This window comes from Zosterops lateralis (genome assembly GCF_965231275.1).
Source record: "Zosterops lateralis genome assembly, chromosome: 11".
Taxonomy (NCBI): domain Eukaryota; kingdom Metazoa; phylum Chordata; class Aves; order Passeriformes; family Zosteropidae; genus Zosterops; species Zosterops lateralis.
The window spans coordinates 18559326-18585200 of record NC_139771.1 but is presented as its reverse complement, the minus strand read 5'-3'; the positions used below and the strand labels follow the sequence as shown (position 1 = coordinate 18585200).

The following is a 25875-nucleotide window of genomic DNA, read 5'->3' as shown; positions in this document are numbered from 1 at the left end:
AGGGCTGGATCAGGCCTCCGGGATCGATGCACGGAGAAGAAAGGGAATAAGTTGACATGAAACTTAACACGGTTGTCTTTTGTGATCTTGCTTTTTTTCCAGGACTGTTTGTTCAAGTAGATGGTTTTTAAGAGATAAAAAAAGATTTGAGAAATGTGTTGAATAAAGCCCTAAACAAAGACTTCAGGGAATAGCGTGGTGTGTGTCCACATAAGCAGAGGAGGACTCAGACTGCTCTTTGCTCTTGGTTTTCCTGGAGCCTCTAAAGTCTGAGCAGAGCCTGAGACTGCTACAGTTTTGGATCTAGTTCTTTTCTATTTGTTTTTAGGTTTGTTTTTTTTTAAGAGAGCACCTAGGTGACCAAACATTTTCTTGTTTTCAAGCAGAATTGAAACAAAATACCCAGAAAAACCCAAGAGATTCACCAGATTTTGCAGAGCTACAGTTTTCAACGAGCCTCATCTGCGTGCTCACTTGTATCAAAAAGATTACATTCCTTCTTCCTGGAGTTGTATCCATGTCTTTGCTTGTATAGCCAGCAGATTATTAGTAGGTAAGACAGGTCGATTATCATGACTTGCTACTTTCCCTGCTTGTGCCAGTTCAGGGTATTATTGTTAACAGCTTTTAAAGTAAAGTTCCTCCTGGAAGAATTGCTGGCTCCAGGCAGAAAAAGTTTTCCAACCAGTTCTGAACTACTGGGACTGTTGAATTTTTTGAAATGCTGTTCATCGCTCCACAAAACTGCTGCGAGTACACCTTGAATCATGCATAGCCTGAAGAGCATCCTGGGGGTAGGGAGACATAAATAATTGTTTAATTGCTCTGCTGTGTAGCTTACATCATGTTGAGCATACAGAAAAAAACTGATTCTAAACAGTGTTTTACGGTAACAGTTCTCTGAGTCTGAAGATGAGCATTTATCCCAGTAAAGTTTAATGTGGTGGTAAGCAAGACATGCAAATGTGTCTTGACTTGAGTTTGAGTTTGTTAATAAAAATGTTGCCAGTCTGTCAGCTTTCAGATGTTTGGTAATTATGCTAACCGAAGTCTTGAAGAGTTTCAAAAGGAAAACATCATTCTATTGGAAGGAAAAACTTTGTCATTAACATGTACAAATTGTTAATAGCTATTTTCATATTTCATTAGATTAATGAAAAAACGTCTTTTGTGGTTGTTAGCAGATACAGCAGAAATCAAATAATATACTAACATTATTTTAATTAAGAACACATTGATAATTCTAAAAAAATCACTTGACATCCAGCTCTTAGGCTTGAAATGCATGTCAAACTTGGGCTTTTTTATACTCCAGGAAAATAAGCTCTTTTCTCAAAACATGCAGCAAAAGGAAGCTCATGAAAACCAGTATAACAGAGTACATCCATTGCAAAATATCATTACAATAGTTAAGTAATTAGCCCACTGCATGACTTAGCAGGAGGGATGAATGGTGCATGTAGAACTGTGTTGGAGCTTGCAGGGAAGGTCCTGGCTGGCAGAGCACATCTCAGGAGGGTGTCTGCTGGGTCCAGGAGCTGATGGCTGAAACCTTTCAGTGCCTGTGAGGAAATGCAAACCAGACCAAATTTTCTCTTTTCCCCTATAAATTTGAAGGTGGCCATTGGGAAGAATCTTCCTTTGCTGTGTTAGCACAGCTTGGCTCCTTCTGCTTCCCAGAGCTGTCCCATGGACAGCATGTCCCACCCCTCAGGGAGCTGTGGGTCAGGTCAGCAGGAATATTGCCTCTTTTTTACAGCAGACAGATGAGGGGGTTTGATTTGTCTTCCTTTCAGCTAGAACTGAATATTCTGAATCTGTCAGTTGCTGTCAAGAGGATTGTACTTTGGATTAGTGAGCTCCTGGAAGCAGTTTGAATCATTGCAGTTAAAAGCACGCCGAACAGCGGTGTAATTAATAGTTATATAATGTACCCAACAAGCTTAGGAAGCCAGGATGTAACTTGGAAAGAAACACAGCCTCGTGCAATCCCTGCATTGCTTGAGGACCACTGTGCATTTAAAGGGTGATGCTTTTTGTCCCAGGACCATTATGGTCAGGGCAGGTTTGTTGCTGATGTGTCGGTTCCATCACAAGACTTACAGAGACATCTTTCTGCATCTTTCCTCTTCTCTTTCTTTTCTCTGATGTCCTTCTCATCAGGCCCTGATCAATCCAAGAACATTGCTCACGTTAGGCTTGTTGGAACTATTCTTTGCTTGTGTGTTTACAGAAATCTTCTACTGCTATGTAATTATGGATGCCACATGAAAAAACTCCTCAGCTCCTGAGAATAATACGCATTTCTGCTGTGGAGTTTTTGAATAGATATTTCAGGGCAATTATGCAATACCTTTCTGCTGTGCAGTACCTGTCAGCCCTCAACCACTTGTGTTTTAAGGGGAGCTGAAATGGCTATTGAGCCTTCCAGAGTAGTTTCTGCTTTGTGACAAGCTCAAACCTGTCAGGCAAAGCTGTGTATTTCAGCAAAGCAGCAGGTGGGTCTGTGCACCTTAGACCTCCTGTCTTGTAGGTATTGGATTGGAGGTGTAACGCTTTCAAGTTTTTTTTATTAATGTCTGTGAATATCTTACAATGGTGATCAGGATTCTGAGGTGTTGCTCTAATTCTGGGTGAGCTTGATAAAAAAATAATGTAATTTTCTTCCTTTAGCTGACTGCTGAACACTTCAGTTGTCTTAAACCTTTGCACTCTAACTTTTAAAAATGTTTTTTTCTCTTAACTGATGTGTAGGTGTAGTGTTTGGAGACATGGTTTAGTGGTGGACCTGGCAGTGCAGGGTTGAACTCTGTTTTTTGTCTGTTCCAACTTAAGTCATTCTGTGAAAAAAGGAGAATTTTTTGCTGGAGCAGAACTTGGTATTTCTGTTTCTAAAAAGGTACCTTATCAAATTGGTGATTGGTTGGTGATTAGTGATTAATTACAAAGTAATTCTCATCTCTAAAAAGAGCTACTTTATTTTAAAATGGAATACTACTGCTAAGCAAATGTAAGGCTGTCTGCCCTCCTGTTTTCTATCTACATTACTTCCCCAAGTCAGTTTGCTCAATATTCACTGCCACTGACCTTGGATAATTAAGAAAAAAGTCTGCTGTTCTGAGAAGATAAATGCAGCTTCTGTTTGGAATGAGGCTGATTAGCTCAGTGGTGAAAGTGTAATTTAATGTCTGTAGTTTCTGGTGGAATGGATGCTGCCTCTGCCAGGCTTGATGTCCCTCTTCTGCTCCCTGATACCCAGCTGAAGCTGTTGCTGAAAATCCCCTGGGGCCTACAAGATCTGAAACTTGCAGTGGACTTCTTCAATTTCCAAAGAAAGTGAATTTAAGGCTTCTTTTCTTTTCCAAATCACTGACACTTCCAGCATATTCCCAGTGCAGCTCCAAGGCTGCAGTTGTACCCTGGGTTGGGATTTGAGATTCCTGCTTGGAGCAGCAGCTGGAGCAGGGCTTGGTGCACGAGGCTGTTCCAGTTCCACAGCAGGGTCAGTGTCACTGCCAGCCCTGTGACCAGAGAAACACCAGTGGAGAGAAAAGGCCAAATCACAAAAACAACAAAAAAATTAAGGAGAAGAAAAAATTTTTCAAACCTGTGAAAATACTTGTCAAACTTTGTTGGAGAAATCCCTCACTCTCTTATTTTTCTCCGTGCTGTTGTTTGGGCTTCATTTTTTACTTCTGTTTATGCTCTCTGAGTTACTTGGATTGTTTGTGACTGAAAATACCTGCTTGTTTACAGTGTGAAGGTTGTTTGTTTTTTAAACATCTTCATGATGATCATGCAGTTGCATGTGGTATTTTAGTGGGCTTTTTTCTTAGTCTGGGTTTTCCACCAGACACTTATCACGGTATTTGCTCTGGCAAAGTACTCCAGGCTGAAGATGGTTCATAAAGTTAAAGTTGCATTTTAGTGATCTTTTTTGGGTTTGTTTTTCTTTAGCTAATGTCAGTCTCTTCTTTAGAGAATATACACTGGTGGTAAATTGTGTATTTTGTCAGGTTGTCTTTTGTTATTACACAGTGGGGGATTGTTCCTGGTGGGATCTTTGGGTGCTGATGTGGCAATAATTGTCAGTAGGGTTTTGAATGGCATGTGGACTCTTAGCTTTTAAAGCCAAATCTGCAGCCTTGAAAATATTCAAGTTATAATAATCATCCCCCCTGTACAAAGGTAGAAATTTATTTGAGAAATTGCATAAGAGTTGTTATGCAAGCAGTCTCTTTTTAGCCTCTATGTAAAGTGTATTATAGAAAAAAGTGTTGGGGTTTTTTTCAAATTCAGGCAGCAAGTGACACAAAAATCTCACAACTGAGATGTTTTAATGAAGAGAGGTTTTAATGAAGGTTGTGTTGTGTTTGGAACAGAGTTAGGGCAGAGCTCTACACAGCTCCAGCAAATGCTCACACCTGTTCCCACAAAGAGATTGAATTCCCACCATGCATCTCCAGTTCTGAGGAACAGTGATTGAGTGGACAGACTGTGGATAAAATCAACATAGATCTGTTAATTGAAATACATTTTTCCTGGAATGTTGCTAGTAAACAACTTCTTAAATGAAATCTATCCATCCAATCTTACTTTACATCTCATTTAAGGATTTGCTGCTTACCCTGAGTTCTAGGTCATTTTTCACATGTCTGTGCATGTCCTGAAATAACTCATTTTGTGGACATCTCTCCCTTTTCTCTGCAGGCTGGTGCATGGCTTTGTTTTCGAGTTTCCCTGAGAATCTGGTTTTAAATAGAATGAGCTGATGTAGTGAATTATTGCTGGGGTTGTAAGAGGACACAGGACCCCTTGTCCACTTTACACCTTTAACTCCACAGCATTAAAACACAGTGTGGCTGCTTCCCAGCTCAGGGGCCTCATGGGTTTTACATTCAGGTCGTAGCTGTGTGCCTTGAATAAATCTGTTTAGTTGAGGAAGGGTTGTTTAGTGTAATATGTCTGAGTGGAAGTTACTTGAACAAAAGAGACTTAAAATGAAGCTGTTAATTGTCACAGCCGGTGACTTTTTTCTATGCATTGCTGCCAGCTGAGAGCACTTTAAACTCCCATCTGAGGTATGAGAAGGCCCATGCCTCTTATCTGCACCTCCCTGAGTAAGGAAAGCAGTTGTTCAATTATTCTCTATAATTAGTGTGCTTCAGTGGGTAGGCAGGTATTAGTTATTCACAGCCTCTTTCACTCCTGCTTTTCTAGGAGTGTTTGCCTTCCAGTCTTCTTCCTTCTCTGTCCTGTCCTGAGGCATCTGGATGAACCTTATCTGCCAAGACCTGGGTAGTGGGTGGGCTGTTCCTAACAGTTGTGAAAAGGCAGAAGTTTAGATCAGTACAAAAATCGGTCCAACTGATATCAGAATGTCTTATCTAGATTGAAAGAATTTGAGAGATGCTGTGATTGTAATAATGAATTAAATACTTAGGATAACTTTTTCAGTTTTCTGTGGTTCCCATGAAAGGAGGATTGCAGGTCTGAGGGCCTGTTTTTTAACTTCATGGAGTTGATTTAGACTAAGCTTATATCTTCCTGTAGATATTATTGAACTTAAACCAGCAGATCATCACAACCTTACTACTACTGTTGCTGCTGCTTTCTTTAATATGCTTTTTATAAAGTATTGCAGGATCTGAAAGGTTTCTCATCACTTGTAACCCAGGCGGGTTTGTTGTGCACCTGTGTGTGGTGTGGAGGGTATGTGCATATAGGGTTAGCACAGTTTATCTGCACAGAGAACTTTGACCCTGTATTTTGGGAATGATACTCTCCAGTAAGTGGACCTAAGGGGAATACATGACCTGATGATCTTGCTGATATGAGAAAAGAAATACAGAAGATGACTTTGTTGCTGGAACCTGTGTTATAAAACAAGGTGAGTGTGAAGGTGTTGTGGTGGTTTTTTGGTTTTTAAGCAGTGACAAAATAGCTTGTCAAAGGCTTTGTGTCCTGTTTTTGCAGTGGGCATTGTAGATGCTGCCTTTTAACAGGTCAGCTTCTTTAGACCTTATCATTAAAGGTTCTTTCAGGTATTTTGTCACTGCATGTCAGTCATTGAGATGGTAGCCTTTGAGACAGCATCTATTTAGATTAAAAATCCACTTCCCTGAGAAAAATCTTTTCTTGGAGACTTCTTTTGCCAAGTACTCTGATGGGAGTCTGTCTGCTTTGGTGAAACTTGTGTTTCAGCTCCTACTGTAAAGAAAAGGGGACAGTTGGGGCAGAACAGTGATGGAAAAGCACATTGTATTTTTGCTGGCTGGGTGTCCCTGAGATTAGGAGAATGAGGGTCCTGAATTTATACCTTAATGCAAGCACACCATTCCCAAAGGAAGCAAAGAAGAGTGCTGCTGCGGATGTCAAAATGAGCAAAAGGTGTTTAGTATCCAGATTTTCTGCTAAAAAATGTGTTTAAAAGGTTCATGTTACTCTTCCTTCAGCCCTGATCTCTCAGTCAGTCCACTGCCTGTGTAAGGCAAAGAAGTTTGCTTGAACCTGGTGGAATTGGTGTCACTGAGGTTAAACTTCATTGTAGGATGCATTGTCTGGAACACCACCAAAGTGCATTTTGTCTGTGAGCAGAGAAGCCAGATGCTTCCCAAGCATTTGGTATCTGTACCAGCATCTCTGGGAAATGTCTGCAGCCTCCAGCAAAGGAGCAAAGGATTCTCTTCCAACTCACGCTGGTAGTTTTTTAACCACTGTGTAAGTAGCATTTAAGCTACATCAGGCTTTGACTGTGTAACTTGTTGGCTTTTCCCTCTTCACCTCCACCACCTTCTTCAAGCTTAATGTGACACCTGGGGTCAGAAATAGGAATTCCTTTCAAGGAAGCTCTGAGGTGATTTGCTACTTTTTCCTTTAGAGAAGACTTGAAGATTTTTTTCAGGTTCACCAGGACACGGCTATCTGTGTTTCAGAGAGCAGCATGAAGTGGCTGTCAGGATCAAGAGCTGCTTGTTGGTTTTGGATGGAGCTTCCTGCCTGTGCTGCCCTGGGAGGGGGAAGAAGTTGAATAAACAGGGAAACTGTGAAACAAACAGAAACAAAACCAAACCAAGCCCCTGCCTCGGGGCGTGGGCTCAAGTCAGTCAAGCGGACTTTCTTTTGTTAAAAGGAGGCACATAAAAGCTTTTCTACTTATGTTTTTGTGCCATAATGATAATTTCCATGTGTTTTTCTGTGGAATTCAATTGCTTTCAATTTCTTCTGAGGAAACTTAGTGGAAAAGCAAAAATTTGTGTTACTGCAGATGAAGGGGTTGCTTCAACCTTTGCTGCCGCACATACTCCTGTATTTTTAGTAGAAATTATAAATTTCAGGTAGTCAGCTTAAGCCGCCATGTTTTTCCAAGTTGCTACTCGGCTTTTAAAGATGTTATTGCAAGTTTTGGATTCCAGGTCAGGCTGTAAATACTCATTCTGGGGTTTCAGTACTCATTACCTTCCTCACAATGACAAAGCTGCCACTGCACTCTGGTGCCAACCCCTCTGGCTTTGTGGGTTCATCAAGGGGGAATAGGTGGGTTTGGGAAGAAGGAATGGCAGGAACAGGCAGGGCTGTCTCATCTAGGCAGTGCAGACAGATGGGGGAAGGTTTGTTTGGTTTGCATCCTGGCACTTGCTGCTGCTCTGAGTGATGCCGGGGATTATGAAAAGAGGTGGTGATGAAAAATATTTTCTTGTTTTTTTCCTCTGGATGGTTCGTATGTGTGTAATTGCTCACAAAGTTATGCTAACCCCAAAGCTTGTGCTCTTTTACTCCCCAGTTTTGGTGCAAAGTGGGGGCAGGAGCTCCTTAGGAAGTGATTGCTCAACTCCGTTTTCCGCAATGCGTTCGAGTAAAAACAAGGTTCTGTTTTTAGCTTGCTTTAACTTGGAAATTCTAGTGATAAGCATTTAGCTGCACAAATCCAGTAAGAAATTAGAGGAGGAAGCAGCATAACATAGAATCCCACTGAGTCATTTTTGTAAGTCTCCAGAAGCGAGTAATTTCTCTAACCTGATAGATGTGTATCACCAGTGGGGTGCAGTCCCAGAGCTCAAAAAAACTTCCCCTGTAGTTAAATAGAAATAAACCCTAACCAAGGGGTATCTTAATAAATACACCTGAGATTAAAGGGCCCTGGGTGTCATTATGCTGGGAGCTGGATGATTCACTTAAACCAGAATCCAACCCAATGCAGCTTAGTAGTGTTTCTCCTTAAATTGTTTTGTTACTGTGTTTGCTAATCTAAAATAATTGGTATGTATTTACTAGCACCAACATATTTTGTAATATGTTGTCTAAAAATCCCTGTATTTAGTGATACAGTTCATAGTTTTATCTTTCCCTGCTCATATAATTCACAAAATCTCTGTAACATGACATCAGATGTAAAGCAGAAAATCTTGGTGTGTCGGGGCAGTCTGTGTTGTCTGAGGAGGTTGTGGAGGATGTGCTATGTACTGTTCTTCAGCTTTCTGTTCTCTTTTGTTGTTCAGAGGAAGTGAAACTTCAGCTGTGTTCTGAGTATTCTTTTCTTCAATTTCCAAGTAAGATCTCTGCTGGCTTCTGTATTTCATTCATCTACAAACCAGTTTCACTTTCATGACACTTCTTAGTTACACATGATGGTAAATTTGCATTTATTTGCTATTTGCACGTTGTGTGGTATTTCCTGTTGTATATTCATCCTGTCAGAATTTACAGTGGGATTTACAGGGCTGATGCATTGTCTCACACTTAAAAATACTTCAGTATATCTTTTATACAGAAAAATGCCCAAGCCTCATTTCTTTCTCCCCTGACTAATTGCCAGGCATAGAGACAGTTTAGCAACAACCCCTTAAATCTATGGGTGACAACTGACTTGGTCACAAATAATTTTTGAGTCCATATCTTTGCATTTTTGACTGTCATTATTTATTTTAACAGAAGGTAAGTTATATAAAAAGAAATTACTCAGATCTCTATTCTTGATATGCAGATTTTGAGTCATTGCAAGACAACAGTCAAGCGAGGACGGATGTTTTGTACGAGAAATCCTCGTGTTGACTCTCCAGCTTTTGGTTAAAAGATGGTGCTGGATGTGCTGTTCTTACCTCACGTATTTGCCTCTCAGAAATCAAACACCCAGACACTCACTTCTGTACCTCCTTTCCCACCATGGCTGGGAAGTGGAGTGGCTGGGAAGCGTTGGGAGCCGTGGGGGCCCGCTCTGCCCCGAGCCTGTGCAGATGACAGAGCGCATTAGGCTGACAAACCCACACGTGTTGCGGGTCAGGCAGGCTGCCAAGAGCTCCGCGCTCGGCCGGCGGGGAGAGAGGCATTAGGAATCCCAATAATCCGCACATCAGTCTCCGTGTGCTGCCTGGTCAGTGGAGACCGAGCGAGCGAGCTGTGGAGAGATTGTGGGTATTAAGTGGGATGGGTAATGAAAGGCTGTGCTGGCGCTGATGTGAGAGTCTTTAAATGGAAAATGACTTTAAATGATGGTGCCAGGGCGGTTGAAGTGATTTGCCGCTGGCGCAGGATCACAGTGTAACCGGTAGTTTTCAGTGAGACTAACCGCTTCTCCTGGGTGGAACACCAGAGTTGTTTGAAGAATTAAGGAGCAGGGGGGGAAAAGAACTCTTCGCTGAATTTGCTTGCTTTCCCTCCTTGGGACTTGTACCAGACTGATGGCAGTTCAGGGTTTTGGTTGGGTGTGTTCATGAACGTACAAATAAACACAAGTCATGCCAGTGTGTGCAAAGCTGCAGAGTAAGAGTCATTGGGATGAAAATGGTGGTAGGACAATGAAATCAGCATTTAAGCTCAAGGTTTTCTTATCTGAGAACTTTCTTGAAAAATGACAGTTTGTCTGGACAAGTAGTTATCATTGTTATCTGCAGATCAGAAGTTGGCTTGCGGAGAACTCGGAAATGTTTCTGTTGTTGTAATTAGTTATTCTTGGCTTTTTGTTGTGTAGGAGAGCACTCTTTGCTAACTTTATTTACAAAGGTAGCTGTGTTGCCCTGTCCTACTATGCCAGGCAAATACAGGTAACTCAGACTGGTACTCCCAAGTGGGAGCCAAAGTTTACTAAGTAGCTTCTCCTAAGGCTTTCTAGCTAGTGGGAGGAAGAACTTTCAAACTGCATGTTGTAATATTGTTTCCTGGCAAATTTTGAAACCATCTGGGTCAGTTCCTCAAGCCCAGGAGTAATAATTCTGAAAGCAAAAGTTTCAGTGCTGTGGGGCTGTGTTGTTCCCACGGTGCCTGCACAGCAGCTCTCGACGGCAGCCCGACTTTCCCTGTGGCTTTCCCGGGCAGCGGCAGCGTGTGCAGGATTGCCGGAGCTGGACACCCCCAAATGTCACTGCTACATCTGTGTTCACTTATCACATTGTGTTCAGAGCACACAATGGAGAAAAAAGAGCTCCTCTGAGCACATGGTGGCCTTTTGAAAACGCATGTCTGCCTGCCCCATCCTTCAGAGAGGCTTTTATTTCTTGGCGTGTTTGGAAAAGCAAGCTGGGTTATTGAGCAGTGGGGTTTTCTCTAAACCACTGGCAGTGACCTTTTCACTGCTGATGCTGCTGGGACAGAGGTGTGAAGGAGTAGGTGGGGCATCACTTACTGGTACCAGTGGGGCCAGCTCCCTGTGCTGCTTCCTGGGCAGTGTCTGCTTCACCTCGGAGCAGCACTGATGTCTCTCTCAAAGGCTGCTGCAGGCTGGGGCTTTGTCATGAAGCTGCATTCCTGGCTCTTCAAGGGCTCTTGAAATGCTGCTTTCATATGAAAGGAAATCCTATCATTGATGTTCTTTTAATAAAAAGAAGGTTTGGCATGCTGGAAAAAGCTCGAGTTTTGCTCATTTAGGTAAAGCCTGCAGTGTCTGATGTAGCTGAATTGAAATTACTGCCTTGCTCAATTGGCTAGTTTTTTTTTTTTTTTTTTTTTTATGGCATCCCTAGAGATTTAGGGCCTATTAAGTCTATTCAGAACCTGTTATAGAAATGGTAGTTTGTAATTTTGCTTCTATCTGGACTTATTCTGGTTGGTAAATGATGGAGAAGTCTTAATTTTAAAGTGTACAGTATTCCAGTGTCAGGCAAGTTTAGCAGAATTTTGCTCTGATAAAGTAGCCCACCTATTTTGAGGGCACTTCCCAGGAGTTGCTTTGTAGAAATTCTTCCATTGTTTTTAAGAAAAGCCATTGTGCCTCTCTCTCCACTGCTTGGATATTCAAATTACTTGCATTTCTCAAACAATAAATATTATGTGTATCTAAGCACTACTCTCCAAATTCTGGACTGCTGATAAGGGATCAGCTTGAGAATTTAACTGACATATCTTTTTTTTTTTTGATAGGGAGCATATTTTCTCTTCATCTCTCCTTTTTGTTCCTTGTTGTCCAAGTTTGGTCTCTCTCCCGCTGTGATTTTGAAGTGTGAGACTTGAGTATCCCAAAACCTGGAGGCAGATGCTCACAGATGGGACATGTCAAGCTGGATTATATGTGACAATTTCCATTATTGGTCAGGATTTCAGTGACTGAAACAGAAACACATATATTGGCTACTTTTATAACATTGAGCCTGATATTCCTAGTTTCTAGCTTTATGCTAAAAACTATTATTTTCCTCATATTTTTGTTATTTGAAATTATAATGCAATAACCATGAGCAGTTGCTTTGAGGAATCTACGTGTTAAATTTTTATCAGACTCATTTATATCCTCCTGCTGCCCAACTGCACTTTGTTACCAGGAAGTTTTGAGCCAGTGTGCTTTCCTCAGGATTACACATAACTTAATAAACAGTTAAATAAGAAGTATTTTAAGTAATTGTTTTAGTTGTAAATCCACGTATTTTATTATACACATCTTGGTTGCTGCCAGCTTTATGAACTGTTTTCAGATTTTTGCTAGTGAGAGCAGCTTATTTTTGTCAAGCAAGTAGAATGGCCTTAGTTTTATTATCATTCTGGTGCTTGTAGACAAGTAAATTTTGTGCTGAGATCAGCGATTTTCCACAACAACTTTGTAAGTCCCTGTAAATCATGGAACATTTGGTGTTTTGCAGTAAGGTATGACCATAGATGAAAACACCAGAAGCAGCTGCATGATAAATTTTCCTCTTTGGGAGTACGAAGTAGCGATTGGAATTTTCAGTGATGGATTAAACCAAAGCTCCAAGTGGATCTGTGATGGGTCAATAGCACGAGCAGGGCAGTTGCAGTAACTTTCCAGAAATTAAGCTTGTGCAGCACTTGCAACATAGAACTAAAATTATCGGTGACCAAGGAAATTGGCATACCTAAGCAGAATGATTTTGGAATCTCAAGGTCATCTTTTCAAGTTTGAGCTCGGGATGGTCTTTACATTTCTAGTTGCATCTCATTTCAGTTGTGGTTTTTGTGTCTGCACACACAATTTTTCTATTGCTGTAGAAGTTCTTCCATATAAATGCAATAAATGAATAGGAGGCAATGCTCTTTCTGGAATGCACCTAACTAGGTTAGTTAGGTCTGGTTAGCCTGGACCTAACTAACACTGGTGGTAGAGGGCAAGAAGGGGAGTTGTAAAGTTGTTTTTGTTCAGCTGGAATTTAGGGTGATGTTGCAACTGGGAGTTGTTGCCATTTTAATCTATTACATATTGCGAGTTTTGTTTTAAGCAGAAGGGATGTATTGTGCAGTATTTTCTTAATTTATGATTTTTTAAAATGAACCATTAAAAATCTTAATAGAAAACTTTTTTTTTTTTTTAAGTAAAATAATGGAGCAAGAAATCATCTGAAAATCTGTATTTCTGGCTATGTACTTTAGTCTTACAGAGTCACAGAATCCTGGAATGGTTTGGGTGGGAAGGTACCTTAAAGGACCTCTTGTTCCAGCCCCCTGCCATGGTCAGGGACACGTCTCACCAGGCCAGGGTTGCTTAAAGCCTCATCCAGCTTGGTCTTGAGCACTCCCAGTGAAAGAATGTTTTCTATATACTCATGAATCAGGACTAGTAATTTTTATAGTATTTGTAAGCATAATGAAGTTGTGATCACTTGGACAGTTCTGCTTCCCCATCAAATGAGACAAAAATGGTCTTACAACATGGCAAATTTGGTGTTTTGCCAATTCTTTACTAATTTTACTCTTAGTTAATTAAGGGTGTTGAACTCCTTATTTAAGGAAATGTTATTTTTTTTTTTAATGAAAGCAGAAAAAGCTATTTCACACATTTCCCCACTCTAGTCCTTAAAAGATGTTCCTATTGGAAGTGAATTCCAGCAGATAAACACAGAACAATCCTTATTTAGTGTACACAACTCTTCAGCACTGTCCTGCTGGGTGTGGTGTGTGAATACATTTATTTATACACACCCAGAGCTCCTGCTGACAGGGAGCTGTGGGGGCTGCAGCTCCAAGGATGGAGCTGGGACCTGGCTGGGAGCATCCAAGCAAGTGTTTTCCAGGGATTTGGACTAGTCAGAGACAGCAGTTGTGGGATGAGCCTCTGGTGGGCAGCCTCAGGGCTTTGTTGGCACTCATTAGTACAGATTAGATATGAAATGATCTGCTTTAGATGGGTGCTACAGGTGAGCAGGCAGGTGAGGCTGCCAGCACTGACTGTGCTTCCAGGCAGGCTTTTCCTCTGAAAGGAGGAGCAGCAGCCTTCTTCCAGAGCTTCACTGTGACTTTTGTTTTGCCTCCTGCAGACACAGTAAGTTAAATTTCACGGTATTAGCGCTTAAGTAAACGTCAGGCTCTGTTCCAATAACTGATACTCAGCGTTGTTACTCATCACCACTGCTATTTTCAATCCTCACTCTGCTAACAAAGAAGCCTGAAGAAGAACAACTTCTGTTTAGCTCTTGCTTTTGGCTCTCTGTTCTCCAGGGTGTACAGAAGCTGCTGTTTGCTGCTGTCTTGAAACTGCTTGGTATCAGGAATCCTCCACGGAGACACATCAGGATAAACCTGTGGTCCAAAACACATGCACCATACAGTCTTAGATAGCTCTTTTTGAATGATTTTAGAGTTTTGTATGATATGCATAGAAAAGGTGCAGAGCCTGTGGGACTTGGTAGAACAGACCCAAGTTTGTGGTCACTCAGGTTCAGCCCTTTTTAACCAGAAAACCTGCTCTGGGATTTGTCGATTTCCCTGTGGAAAAACAACCCCAAAACAAACCAAAAGAGAAGCCAAATGTTTGCAAAAATGCAAACAGTGGTGCTTCTCTGCTGAAAGTTTTCCAATAAAATCCCAAATAGCCCCCTTCTCTGGCTCAGGGCTCCTTTCTTGCTGGCAGCCCACCAAATCCTAAGTCCAGCTGTGCAAGAAGCACCATAAAAGAGGTTTCTTAATTTGATAGGAAGTGAATGGTCCAGAATCACTTTCATGGTTGCATTTCATTTGCAGTTCCTGATTCTGTACTGTATTAGAATGGGTGTTTTGAGGAATTCTCTGATGACTCTGTTTTGATGTGGCAAAATTCTGGTCAAACTGCTTCCAAAAACATCTTACAGCCCTGACTTCAGATTTTTGTATTGGGGTTATATGGAACAATGTATATTGAAAAAAGAACTGGAAACATATTGAAAAACCTATGCTGTTGAACAACTGTGCTGTTGAGCAGTTGTAGTGGAATAGTTTATAGAGCAGTTCTGGGACTCTCTTAGAACTGCTTTTTGCATGTTTTCACTAAAAAAAAAATCAGAAATGTGAGCTGCAGAATCTGTGCAGTGACAATTCTGGCAATAAATCTCTTATTTATACACTTTGGTTATAAACATGGCCAAATATAAAAAAAAATAAAAGTAATGCTGAGGCTCCTGTAAAAAGCAAGAATGGAATATTCTTTTTACAGGCATCATTCAAAGTCTCAACTCTCTTCTGGTGGCACTTATCAGACACTTCCCAGCAACCAAGAATGCCTGTCCTGTTCTGTATATGCAGGTGACAGCTTGCATTTCATTTAATAACAGTCTTATTCTTACTTTATTAAAAAGAAAAGTGGGAAAAATTGAAGAAAAGCATGTTTTCATCCAAAAAGAACTGGCAGCTTTGTGTGAGAGCAGCAAATATTAACTACTGAAGATAATTTTGAACTTTTTAAAGTTTACAAACATAAGTAAGGGATGGTGTTGGGGCGGGGGAGGATTGCTCAATCTGTGAGAAGTGACCTGGAGTCTAAAAACTTCTGGTGCACAAAATGAAAAAGTTTAAAACACACTTCTGAAATGGGAACAGCTCAAGGTTTGTTGTCATGACCAGGAATAGTTATCAGCAAAGCTGAGGCTTCTTTATCTCTGTTTTCTGTTCTTGACTCTTCCAAGGAGGTAGAAGACAGTGGCTGGAGGGTCAAGGAAGATTGAACAACTGAACAGATTTTGGAAGTGACTGTACACTTCTAAATGTACTTAGTTTATTTTGTGACAAATAGTTGCTTTCTTTGTGTGAAGTTGTTGTTTTCTTTCATGTTGGTTTTTTTTTTCTATAACATTCAGACTTGCACTCTGAGTGTTTCAGACTTGTTGCTGTGCCCAACACCTGGGGCCCACAAGTGGGTGTTCTTAGATGGACTTCTGTATTTTTAAACATCTGTCTTCTAAATAAAAACACAGTGCTAGTGTTAAAGAAAAAAAAAATCTGTTCTTCCACCAAAACATTGCTCAGTCACATATTTCTTGCAGTTTGTCCTTCTAGTCTTCTTTTACTGATGTTATTGTTGCTTTTTTCCGAGTCAAGTGGAGAAGTTGAGATAAATGTGTACAGCTTCCATACTGCTTTGCAGTTCTACTCTAAGGACAATGTGTCCGTTCATCCTTGTTCTTGTTGCCAAAAGGGACCATGTGGTCATCACAAATGAGCTGGAAAATATTCATGTAGGAATGGGGGCTCACCCCATCATGATTATAGCTTAGTTTCTCCAAAGCTTTGGTTCTTCTGGATGTAAAATTCTTTTGAGGAGATGGGTTAGTTTCTAATCTCGCTTCATGCTCAGAAGGATGCTTGTTGTGTGAGTGTTTTGGTACTAACTGTTTTATAAACACTGTAAATACTTTCAGTCTTGTTTTTTCTTAGAACAGAGATATATTCATGTGTGACTGGGGTTATTAAAATAATCATGTACTTCACACTGCACAGTGCATGAAACACGTTTTCTCAAAGCACCGCGGAGCCGCGCGGAGGTCGGCCGGTATCGCCCCGTGCATCAAAGCCAGAACAGCATGAAATTATCCAAATCCTCCCTACTTCACGTTACATGAGGCTTTTGACTCTGAAATCCCACTCGATGCCACTTTCATTCTTCTGATAACATAGTCGTAGGGAAGTCAGAGCAGTTGTAATTAGATCCACGTTCCTGGGGATTGCCGGGGTCCCTCTAGGTCTGTGTTGCTGTAGGGATAAAGCCCAGTCACTTCCCTGCTCTATGGTGTCTGCAGGAGACAGGTGCCTTCCCTTTTCTCAAGGCAGAAGGGCCAGAGAAATCCCAAACACATACAGAAATTAGAGTCACATGAAAAATGAGGTGAAGCTTATCCTCCTATATCCCTCTTGAAATCCAGGCCTGAGAAACTCCTGTGTTGGATGCGTGGTGATTTGTGCTGCTGCACTCCTAAAGAATTCCTGGGTGTCTGTGCTCTGGATTTGGTTCTGAGGCATTCTTTAAAGGGAAGCTTTGAGATACAGAAATGCAAGTAGTGAAACACTACTTGCCAGAACCTTAAAGTTACACTTTGCTTTTTAATTTTTAATTTATTGAAAGAGCACAGCAAGAGTGAGCCCTTCAGAAAAGTCCTGCATTTATTCTACTTCCCGTGAGTGAAACATCCCAGTGTCACTTCACATGGCAATCTGAGGGTACAATATTTGCATAGAGTGTGTATATATATTTGTATATTTGCATATAGTATATATTTGCAGGCACAGTGTTTCTGTGAAATGTGTTACTAAAAGGTAAAGATAATTTGTGCATCATTTACGGGAGTTGATGGTGAGGAGACCCAGGTGCCACAGCCATTCTTAGAGCAGGCAAATATATTTCAGCTTTTTCATGCAGCAGCGTGTCCTTGCTGCAGAGGTCATGAGTTGTGCAAATGTCTGCTCCTGGGATGTAAACTACATTCACTACAATTAATGTGAAACAATTTATTTGTTTGGACATAACTTTGAAAGCACAGTTTAATTTCATTTAGTTGCTCTTAGTTTGAGAAGACAATCCTCTTCATGTTGTAAAAAGAAAAATGGTGTGCATTTGTTTGTCACATCAGTGTTGGATCTTTACTCCGTCTTTACTCCAGCTGTCACCTAAATTAGGGGAAAATTGCCCAAGCAGAGCATAACTTTACTATCATAAAGAACTTCAAGTAGGAGGAAACATCTATTTCAGATACTTGCATTGAAAATTCAAGAACTAAGTCTAACACTAAGCATTGCATCTCTTCAGCTAATTTTTTGGGAAGTTGAGGCTTTTTAGCTTTAGAGTTGTGAGTAGTTTTGATACTTCCAACCTTCTAATAGGTTACAACAGAGTTGTTCCTTAAACATGAGTGCTGGTTGGAAAACCTGAAGAGGCTGAGCTAGGATTTGATTTTTGTCACTTAGATGTAGTCTCTGTGTGCCTAAACACTTTAATGTTGCAGAAAGTAAACTGATGAGGAGATTTTGGGATATAAAATGGTTAATACTTGTTTCTGTAGCTGTTTATTCTTACAAATAAAGTTTGGAAGTAGTTGCAACTTTCTGTTCAGATTGTTCTGCTTAAGTGATAACTACTTTAATATAATAGTGGTGTATTTGGGTTGAAGCATTCGCTTTGGAGGTGGCCAAATAAATCATTTTTGGTAGGCAGGGAAACTTGGAGTAAGTTTTGGATGCTGCAGCTGCTTTACTCAATTGTGGTTCCTATGGTTATAGTTTGCTGTGGTTAAAAATGTGCTGCTCAACTTGCTTTGCTTGGCTTTTTAGTAAAGGACTTTTAACCAGTGTGTCCTGGCTGTAGTGGCAGTGTGGGCCTTACTTGAAGGATTTTATTACTCCTATTATTATTACTATTTCTATGCCAGTTACTTAAATTACCTGGGTTTTACCCTTTTCCTAAGCTTGTTGCTGGCATGGGTGAAACAGTCAGATTAGGAACTGGAAAGCTGTGGGGTTATTTGCATTATTTAAAAAAAAAAAAAAATCTGTTCTAAAAGTGCAGCAGATCTTTAAAGATGCTCAGTGTTGACCAAAGTCTCAGCAGCTTCGTGCTCCCTCCCCATGGGCAGGGCTGGTTCTCCTTCCCACAGGTCCCTGGCTGCTTCCTGCTCTCTTCCCTTCCAGTTTTGGCTTTGCCCTCACCAGGAAACCATCCTGTTGGATAAGAGGGAATATATAAATAAGGATTTTGGAGAGGTTGTGCCGGTTGGGTCAGTAAGTGGCCAGAAAATGATAAAACTTAATAAATGCAGTGTGCTGTCACAGGCACAGATAAGAGCATGGGGCAGTGTCTCCACAGGAGTGCTTTAAGGCTGGTCCTTTTGCCATTCCAGCCTTCTCTGGGGAAATACAGTGAGACGTATTTATGTGGATTTGGGTTTTATTTTAGTTTGCATTTTAAAATCTGTGTCTCTGTTCAGTCAGTGCAGCACTCCTGCAACAGGAAAGGCAGCTGGGCAGCTGCACAGGTTGGGCACAAGGCTTGGAAATCACATCACAAGGAGCACGTCAGAGTTGTGCAAAGTGGGAAAAACTCTCAGATTCATGAATTGGGGTTTCTTGTGAATGGCTCAGGTTTCTGACTTAGCTGGTTATGTAAACAGCAAATGACTGTAAGTCTGGGCAGAAGTGGCAGCTTCAAGCAGTGAGGTTAATCATGTATAATCATGCAGGGAGATGGTATCTGCCCTCTTTGAAGATTTCTTGACATTTTATCTTCTTTTCAGTAGGCAGTGAGCAGGTTGCTTGACACTAGTTATTGTTGTCAGCTTTTAGTGTGGTTGCATCAATCTGAAAATCTTTTCCATGTAACCAAACTGCTTCTTTTTACATGTTTATTCTCAATCAGACATTGCTGTGTACTGGATTTCAAGGATGCTAAATATTTTCACTGTTCTGTGAACAGGTAACTGCTTGATCTGATCTACAAAACATTTCAGTATCACGATTCTTTAAGGCTGAGGACCAGATCATTGTTCACTCAGATGTGTGTGCAGATTGTAGCATCAGCAGAGTTACAGTTTCTGTCTTGGGTGAAAAGTCCAAATGCCACAGGTGTTGAGATGGGTCAGGGGCCTGATTACAACCTGTTGCATAGACTTTATAGTAATGGTAGAGAAATTAAATACTTGGTATATCTTTAGTATGAACATCTTGGTACCATTATACAGGAAACCACTACCAAGAGGGGCTTAGCAGATGCTTGGATTCTCCCATGACAGGGAGTAGAAATTCTCTGGGTGTTCCTTTGTGTGTGTCATCTCTCAGTGCAAATATTATGTGTGAGCAGTTAATGTTTTAGACTTTCTTTTAACATACCATATCACTAAGTAGGTGCTTGAAACTTCTCTAGATGTTTGTAGCAGAAGCTGGGTGCAGGTACAGAGCTCTGCAGCACGAAGCCCTGGGGTTCTGTGTGCCAGCTTGTAGACCTGATGTTACTTGGGTGCAGCTTTCACTGGCAATCTGTTGTAGTCTGATCTATGTGCAAAATTTGAATTGTATTTATGAACAATTTAACAGCTCTGGACAAGCCTGAACAACTGTTGAAATTAGTATCTGGTTTATTATGGACGACTGAGGGAGTTGATTACCTGTTTTTGTTCCTCTCCCACGAGCTGTTTGGTGATGAGGAGCATAGATTTTTCTGGAGTGTTGAAGGGATGGAATCAATCATGAATAGCCAAAGTATTTAGACTATAAATTGCTTTGTGATATGCCAGGGGGAAAAGTTTTTGAGTTGTCAAGAGAGGACATTAGAGTTCGGATGAGGAATGAGACAAAGGTACCAATTCCAGTGGAATATGTGAGGATCAATAACCAAGGTATTGGTTACTTTCAAAGCTCCTCTCTGTGTAAGCCATAATTTGCAGTGGAAGCAGCCTTTGAAAGGCAGTTTGCTTGTGTTTTTTGTGTGAGCACACTGGGGCCTGGGACAATGGTGTGAGGACGCTGTGTCGGAGGCTGGCACGGCTGTTCCAGTGCCAGTGTGAATGCCCACTTGTCTCCTGAGCTCCTGCCAGCCCAGCCCTGGGGACAAAGTCATCTCAGTTACCTTCTCTTGTTCTTTGTTACTTGTGCAAGGTTTGCTGCTGCTGAACCAGAAGCTTATTTGAGAAATTAAACTGAAGGATATGAAGGAGGCTGATGTTTAGCAGGAAACTTTTTTTGTCACATTCTGTTCCTTTTCTTAAAGTATAGCCACAGTGTATGGCTGGCAGCTTTTTGAAAGCTGCTTTTTCATGATTGTCCCCCCCAGAATTGGCTGTGATTTCATGATATAGATGAAGAAAGGGAGCATTATATTTAATAATGTTAGATTCTAAAACCTGATGAAGCAGCAGTTCAGAGTATTTCTTTCTTTTAACGTTTCTGTCTTGTTTGGTTACAGCAGTAGTACTTCACATCAAATAAGGACATCCATTTGGTTCTTTAAATGGAGCGTTCTTCCCTGGTTGCTGAAATAAATCTTCATACTGCTCTCAGTGTAGTTATTTTTACTGTGTAAAACTGACTATAGATCTCTCTTTTCATTGTCATTATAGAAAACCTAGAATAAACTCTCAGTTGGTGGCACAACAAGTTGCCCAGCAATATGCAACCCCACCACCACCTAAGAAGGAGAAGAAGGAGAAAGTGGAAAAACAAGACAAAGAAAAACCTGACAAAGAGAAGGAAATTAGTCCAAGTGTTACAAAGAAGAACACTAACAAGAAGACTAAGTAAGTTTGAAGGATGCAGTATGAAATGTGATGTGATTTCAGTAGCATTGTGCATTGGTTAATTGTGCAGTTAAACCAACATTGTAATCTCCCTCTTCTCTCCAATTCTCACAGACCAAAGTCGGATATTGTGAAAGATCCTCCTAGTGAAGCAAACAGCATACAGTCTGGGAATACTACAACAAAGACCAGCGACTCAAATCACACTTCAAGGTAACTCTAGACTAAAATTGAGCCTGTGGTATCTGAAAACTGTGTTACAAAGCAAACACTTCTTTTTTTGATACACAAGCACTTGAATTCTCTGCTAGTGAGGACAGATTCAGGCTTTGGAAATACCAATTCTGTTGCCCATTTCATTTTCATTTCTCTGCTAAAATAATTGTATTGTCAGTTGAGTAGTAATGCTTTTGGCTGTACACAGTGGGGGAAAAACATTAACCAGCAAAGAATTGTATCAAATTCTTATCATCACTCGATAGCAGTAACAAAGGTTACTTTTTACTTCCTTATCCGTAATTCAGTCACTGTAATTGTCCAGATAATTTTTCAAGTATACAGGAACTAAGTATACATGAACAGATTTGCTGGTATCTTGCTATCAGCAAAAAGCACAAATGGCTGGTTTGTTATTTGTCTAAGTTTGAAATGAGCGTATGGAGAGAGGTTTATTCCTAGTCTTGCCTATACTGTTCTTCCACTTTTTAAATCAAAAAATTCAGCATCACAGAACAGTTCTTGTATTATTGAACTTGAGAGCTACAAGAGGTAGAACTCAACTGGGTGCTTTGCCCGTGTGGGCTGTATAAAAGTTGCATCTCTCTTTAAAATGTGCTGTAATAGGTGTTTTATAGTGAAGCCACATGAGCTGAGGCAGTATTAGCTGCAAACACTTGTCAAGCACGTGGGAAATATGATTGGCACTGCTGTTGGCATTCAAGTTGGCAAGGTGTGACTGCAGAAAACTCCTGTCTTGGAAGTTTTTTAAATAATAGCATGAAAGTCTTTAAAAAGAGGGAATATTCCTTTGTACAGTAACCCACTGGAATGTAATGAGGGCAGTGTGAAATCTGTGCTACAAGACTGAGCTGTTTGCAGGGACTGCTGTTAACTCTTCCTCAGCCCCCAAAGAGTGAAGTGTCTATTCTTGATTTGATTACAGAGAGGCAACTTTATTGCAATGACTCTTTTCTTGTCCTGTTCTTCTCTAAATAGTACTTATTTTGAGACTTAAGATGTAGGAGACTTGATGTACTTGACTAATGACATAATATTAAATTGAGAGATTACATCAAATAATTGTTTTTACTCATTAAAGGAGTCACTCTGTCTACTGCAAAGTCTTTTAGGCCATGTTTTGTGGCAAGCTTTTGCCAGGCCTAATTAAACCTAAATAGTACCAGGTCTAGCTGGGTATTCTTAAAGGAGACTTCATCTCCTTTACTACTTAAACTGTGTCTTTAAGTGTTTTGTTTAGTGGAACTTTTCTGACAATTCACTGTTCTCAGGAGTACTGTCAAGAGTCTTTTTCTGATTTTCACAGAAGGATAAGTTTTTTTCATGCCCAGATTGCTTAACAGTTGTTCTGGGTTTTTTTGTAAATTATCTTTTAGGGCTCTCTGGATTTTTAAGAAATCCTGTTTAAATTTCTTGGATACTGTGCCTGTTTCTGACAAAATATCTTGGTTTATACCATGCCTTCCTGTGTACTTTCAGATTGAATGTTTTGAAACACTTCACTTATTTGGCCATAAAACTTTTTTGCTATAAACATGAAGCATCGGGGTGTTTAATTTTGCAAAATTAAATGAGTGAGCCAATCCCTTTCTTCTATAAGAAGCAGAAATTGTATGCATGTGCTGAAGAGATTGGTGGTTTCCATCTGTGCTTAATCAGCTCTTTGTAGAGGGAAAACCCAGAAAACCTCCCAGAGAAATGGTTGGGAGGCTGAGTTTTAAAAGTGATAATGTGAATGTTTGTGAGTGGGACTGTGGGGAAATCCTGTACCTCAACCCTGCTTTCCATGTTACTTTGTCATGGCATTTAAAGATGCTTGGGCAGTTCCATTTTTTCCCTTTTTAAAAACTCAGAGCTGCCTTTTAACGAGCAATAGCCGGAGCTCACGTCCAACTCTGTAAGAAGGTGGAGGCAGCAGGCTCTGTTCCGGTATCTGGGCCAGCATTTTGGCTCTTTCTGAGTACAAGAGGAAACAAATGACCGAGGCAAATTACAGGAAGAGCTGGGTTTCCTAGAGGAACTTGGGGCTTGGGGAGGAAAATACGTCTTCGTACTACGCTTCCGGGAACGCCGGCGGCCGCGCGGGGGATCTGCCGGGACGGCACCGGAGCGCCAGCAGAAACCTCAGACAGAACCTGCTGAGCCAGCTGCCCTTTCTTGTAAGCCACAAATGAGGTGGCATCATTTCATCTCCCCGTGGTTACGTGTGCAGCTTGGCAGCCCCTGTGAGTGTGTCTGGGCAGCGTGGGTGCAGCTCCCTGCCCCGGGAATCCAGAGCGCGGCTCCGGGTTTGGAAAGGCCAGTCCTGGAGCGATGGGGCTGCTGCAAGTAGGAGTTTCACTGATGGGTAGCCCAGGGCAGCAGTGTTTGGTTTTTTGTTTTTTTTTGTTTGTGTTTTGTATCTGTTAAAAATGCTTTTCCTGTGGTACTGGTTAAAAATTGCAGCAGCCTCCTAGGTTAGATAAGAAAATACTATTTTTGGTGTGGTAAGTTCATTTTTGGTGAGGAAGGTTGCAGAAATACAATTGTTCTATTTTGGAAGCTGTAGATTTGTCCTCAGTGCATTTTCCTGTTCTGTCTGATTCTGGAATACCACTTGGATAACTGCTGCTTAAGGACTTTTTCCTTGTTAACTTACCACTGCAAGCCATTGAGTATTCATGGCGGGTAGAAAATGAGCTTAATTCCCTCTTTTTGTGTTTTACTGCACTAGCCTTGTGTGCTGCAAGTGAGGAGGAGAAAAGGCAGAGTGGTTTAAAAGCTGGAGCTTGATCCCAAAGTAAACTAACCTTCCCTCCATCCCTCTCAATAAGGCAGCTCTCAGCAAGCTGCTTTTCACTGATGTATAAAGACTCTCCTTTTTAATTTCCCTATTGGGAATATTCCGCTGCTTAAGCCTGACCCTTAATTAGGAGCAAAAGCTGTAAATTACAGCAGTCGCTGCAGCTGACTTGGAATTTGCTGGTAGTTGGAGGAGTGTCCAAGGCTTCTTGAAGCAGAGCTTTGGACCAGCCCATGAAATGTGCATGAATGTCAGCTTCCTAGAGCTTCAGCCCTTATTAGCTACATTACTAATTGAATGATAACACAGCATGCAAATTACTGAGATAATCCTGAGCAATAAATACCAGTGGGTTCTTTTCGGGTGGTTTGTATTTCTTTTTCCCCTTCTTTTTTTCCCCTAACCAAAAGCTCTGGCTGCAAAAAATACCATTGTACATTCTGGATTTTATTTACAATAGCCTCGATTCCAGAGGGAACATTTTGAGCTATTTTATCCATAGGCTGATTGGGCATCTGATTTGTATAAGCTCAAAGCAGCTGAGAGAGAAGCCAAGTTGTCCCAGTGCCTGTGTTGTTTGCAGCTGCAGAGTTCCAACATGGGAATGAAAGAGCCGTGGCCGAATGCTTTCATGTGGTTTTGTATTGCAGAGTCACAGCCTTGTCTCATAACATCAGGGCACATGATGAGATGGTGAATTTAGATAAGAGAACTCTTTCATCTGCCCCTTGGGGAGGAGAGCCTTCTCTCTGTCTGGCTCCTGTCCGCTTGGCTCTGCTGCGGTGTCCTCCTTTCTGGCACGGCTGGATAGGGAGAAGCCTGCAAGAGACTCCCTGTGCAGAGCCCTGTGAGACAGGTTGTTCTCTGGGGCTGAGCGTGCTCTGCAGCCCTCAGAGGCACAGAGAGCCTGGCTGGCACAGGGAGCAGGTCACACCTTCATCCTGTGCTCTGCAGCACTCTGCCTGCCGGGGTTCTCCTCCCAGCCACTGCCATCTGCACAGGCCAGGGAGCGTGAGTCACACTGGGTTTGTTTGCAAATGCTTTTCCTAATAAACTTTCCCTTTCTCCTTTTTTTTTTTTAAATCCTTTCAATAAATGTCTTCTCGTTCGTTTTAGACCCAGACTGAAAAATGTGGACAGAAGTACCGCACAGCAGCTGGCAGTCACAGTGGGAAATGTCACAGTAATTATCACAGACTTTAAAGAAAAGACTCGGTCTTCATCCACGTCGTCTTCTACAGTGACCTCCAGTGCAGGATCAGAACAACAGAATCAGAGCAGCTCGGGCTCTGAGAGCACAGACAAGGGCTCGTCCCGTTCCTCCACGCCCAAGGGGGACATGTCGGCAGTCAACGACGAATCTTTCTGAAAAATTGCACATGGAGTTGTGGAAACTATGAATCAGGGTATGAAATTCAAACACTCCACCTGCCCACGCTGTTCAAATCCTGGAGAGCCTCTTCTGTGCTTGAACACACTTTCTCGGACATCGACCTCTTACTGATGCAACCAGGATAATTTCTGCTTGCCGTGGGCATCTGGCCACCAAGGAATTTCTCACCCTAGCGATTACTCTTGACACTTTTATGTATTCCATTGTTTTATATGATTTTCCTAACAATCATTTATAATTGGATGTGCTCCTGAATCTACTTTTTTATAATATCTGCTGTGCACAATTTTCCATGAACATGACAACTTTTTGTTTTGGGGTAGGGAGCGGGTGGGGTGGGAAGGGGACTTTATTTATTGCATTCACAAACTCCATCCTCTTTCAACATATCCTTTTTAAGTTCAGTTCTTCTTCCAGTTATACTGTGTACTATCAGTTTTGATATAAATTATATATAAATATATATATAAATAAATATATATAAAGGGTTATTTGAAACCAATACATGGAAACGCTGGTGCTTGAAACACTGTGAAGTGATAAAACAAAATAATTGAACA

The 25875-nt window shown here is 41.2% G+C and overlaps 1 protein-coding gene across 1 annotated transcript in view; it reads left to right on the top strand.

Annotated features, from left to right (window-relative positions):
- RYBP (RING1 and YY1 binding protein) overlaps nucleotides 1–25633 on the top strand; it is a 38473-nt gene extending 12840 nt beyond the window's left edge. Inside the window, exons 3-5 of the mRNA XM_083869134.1 lie at nucleotides 20727–20903; nucleotides 21018–21116; nucleotides 25039–25633. Of these exons, the coding sequence (XP_083725260.1) occupies nucleotides 20727–20903; nucleotides 21018–21116; nucleotides 25039–25291 (529 nt within the window). The 3' untranslated portion in view covers nucleotides 25292–25633. The remainder of the gene's footprint in view (nucleotides 1–20726; nucleotides 20904–21017; nucleotides 21117–25038) is intronic.
- The last annotated feature ends 242 nt before the right edge of the window (nucleotides 25634–25875 follow it).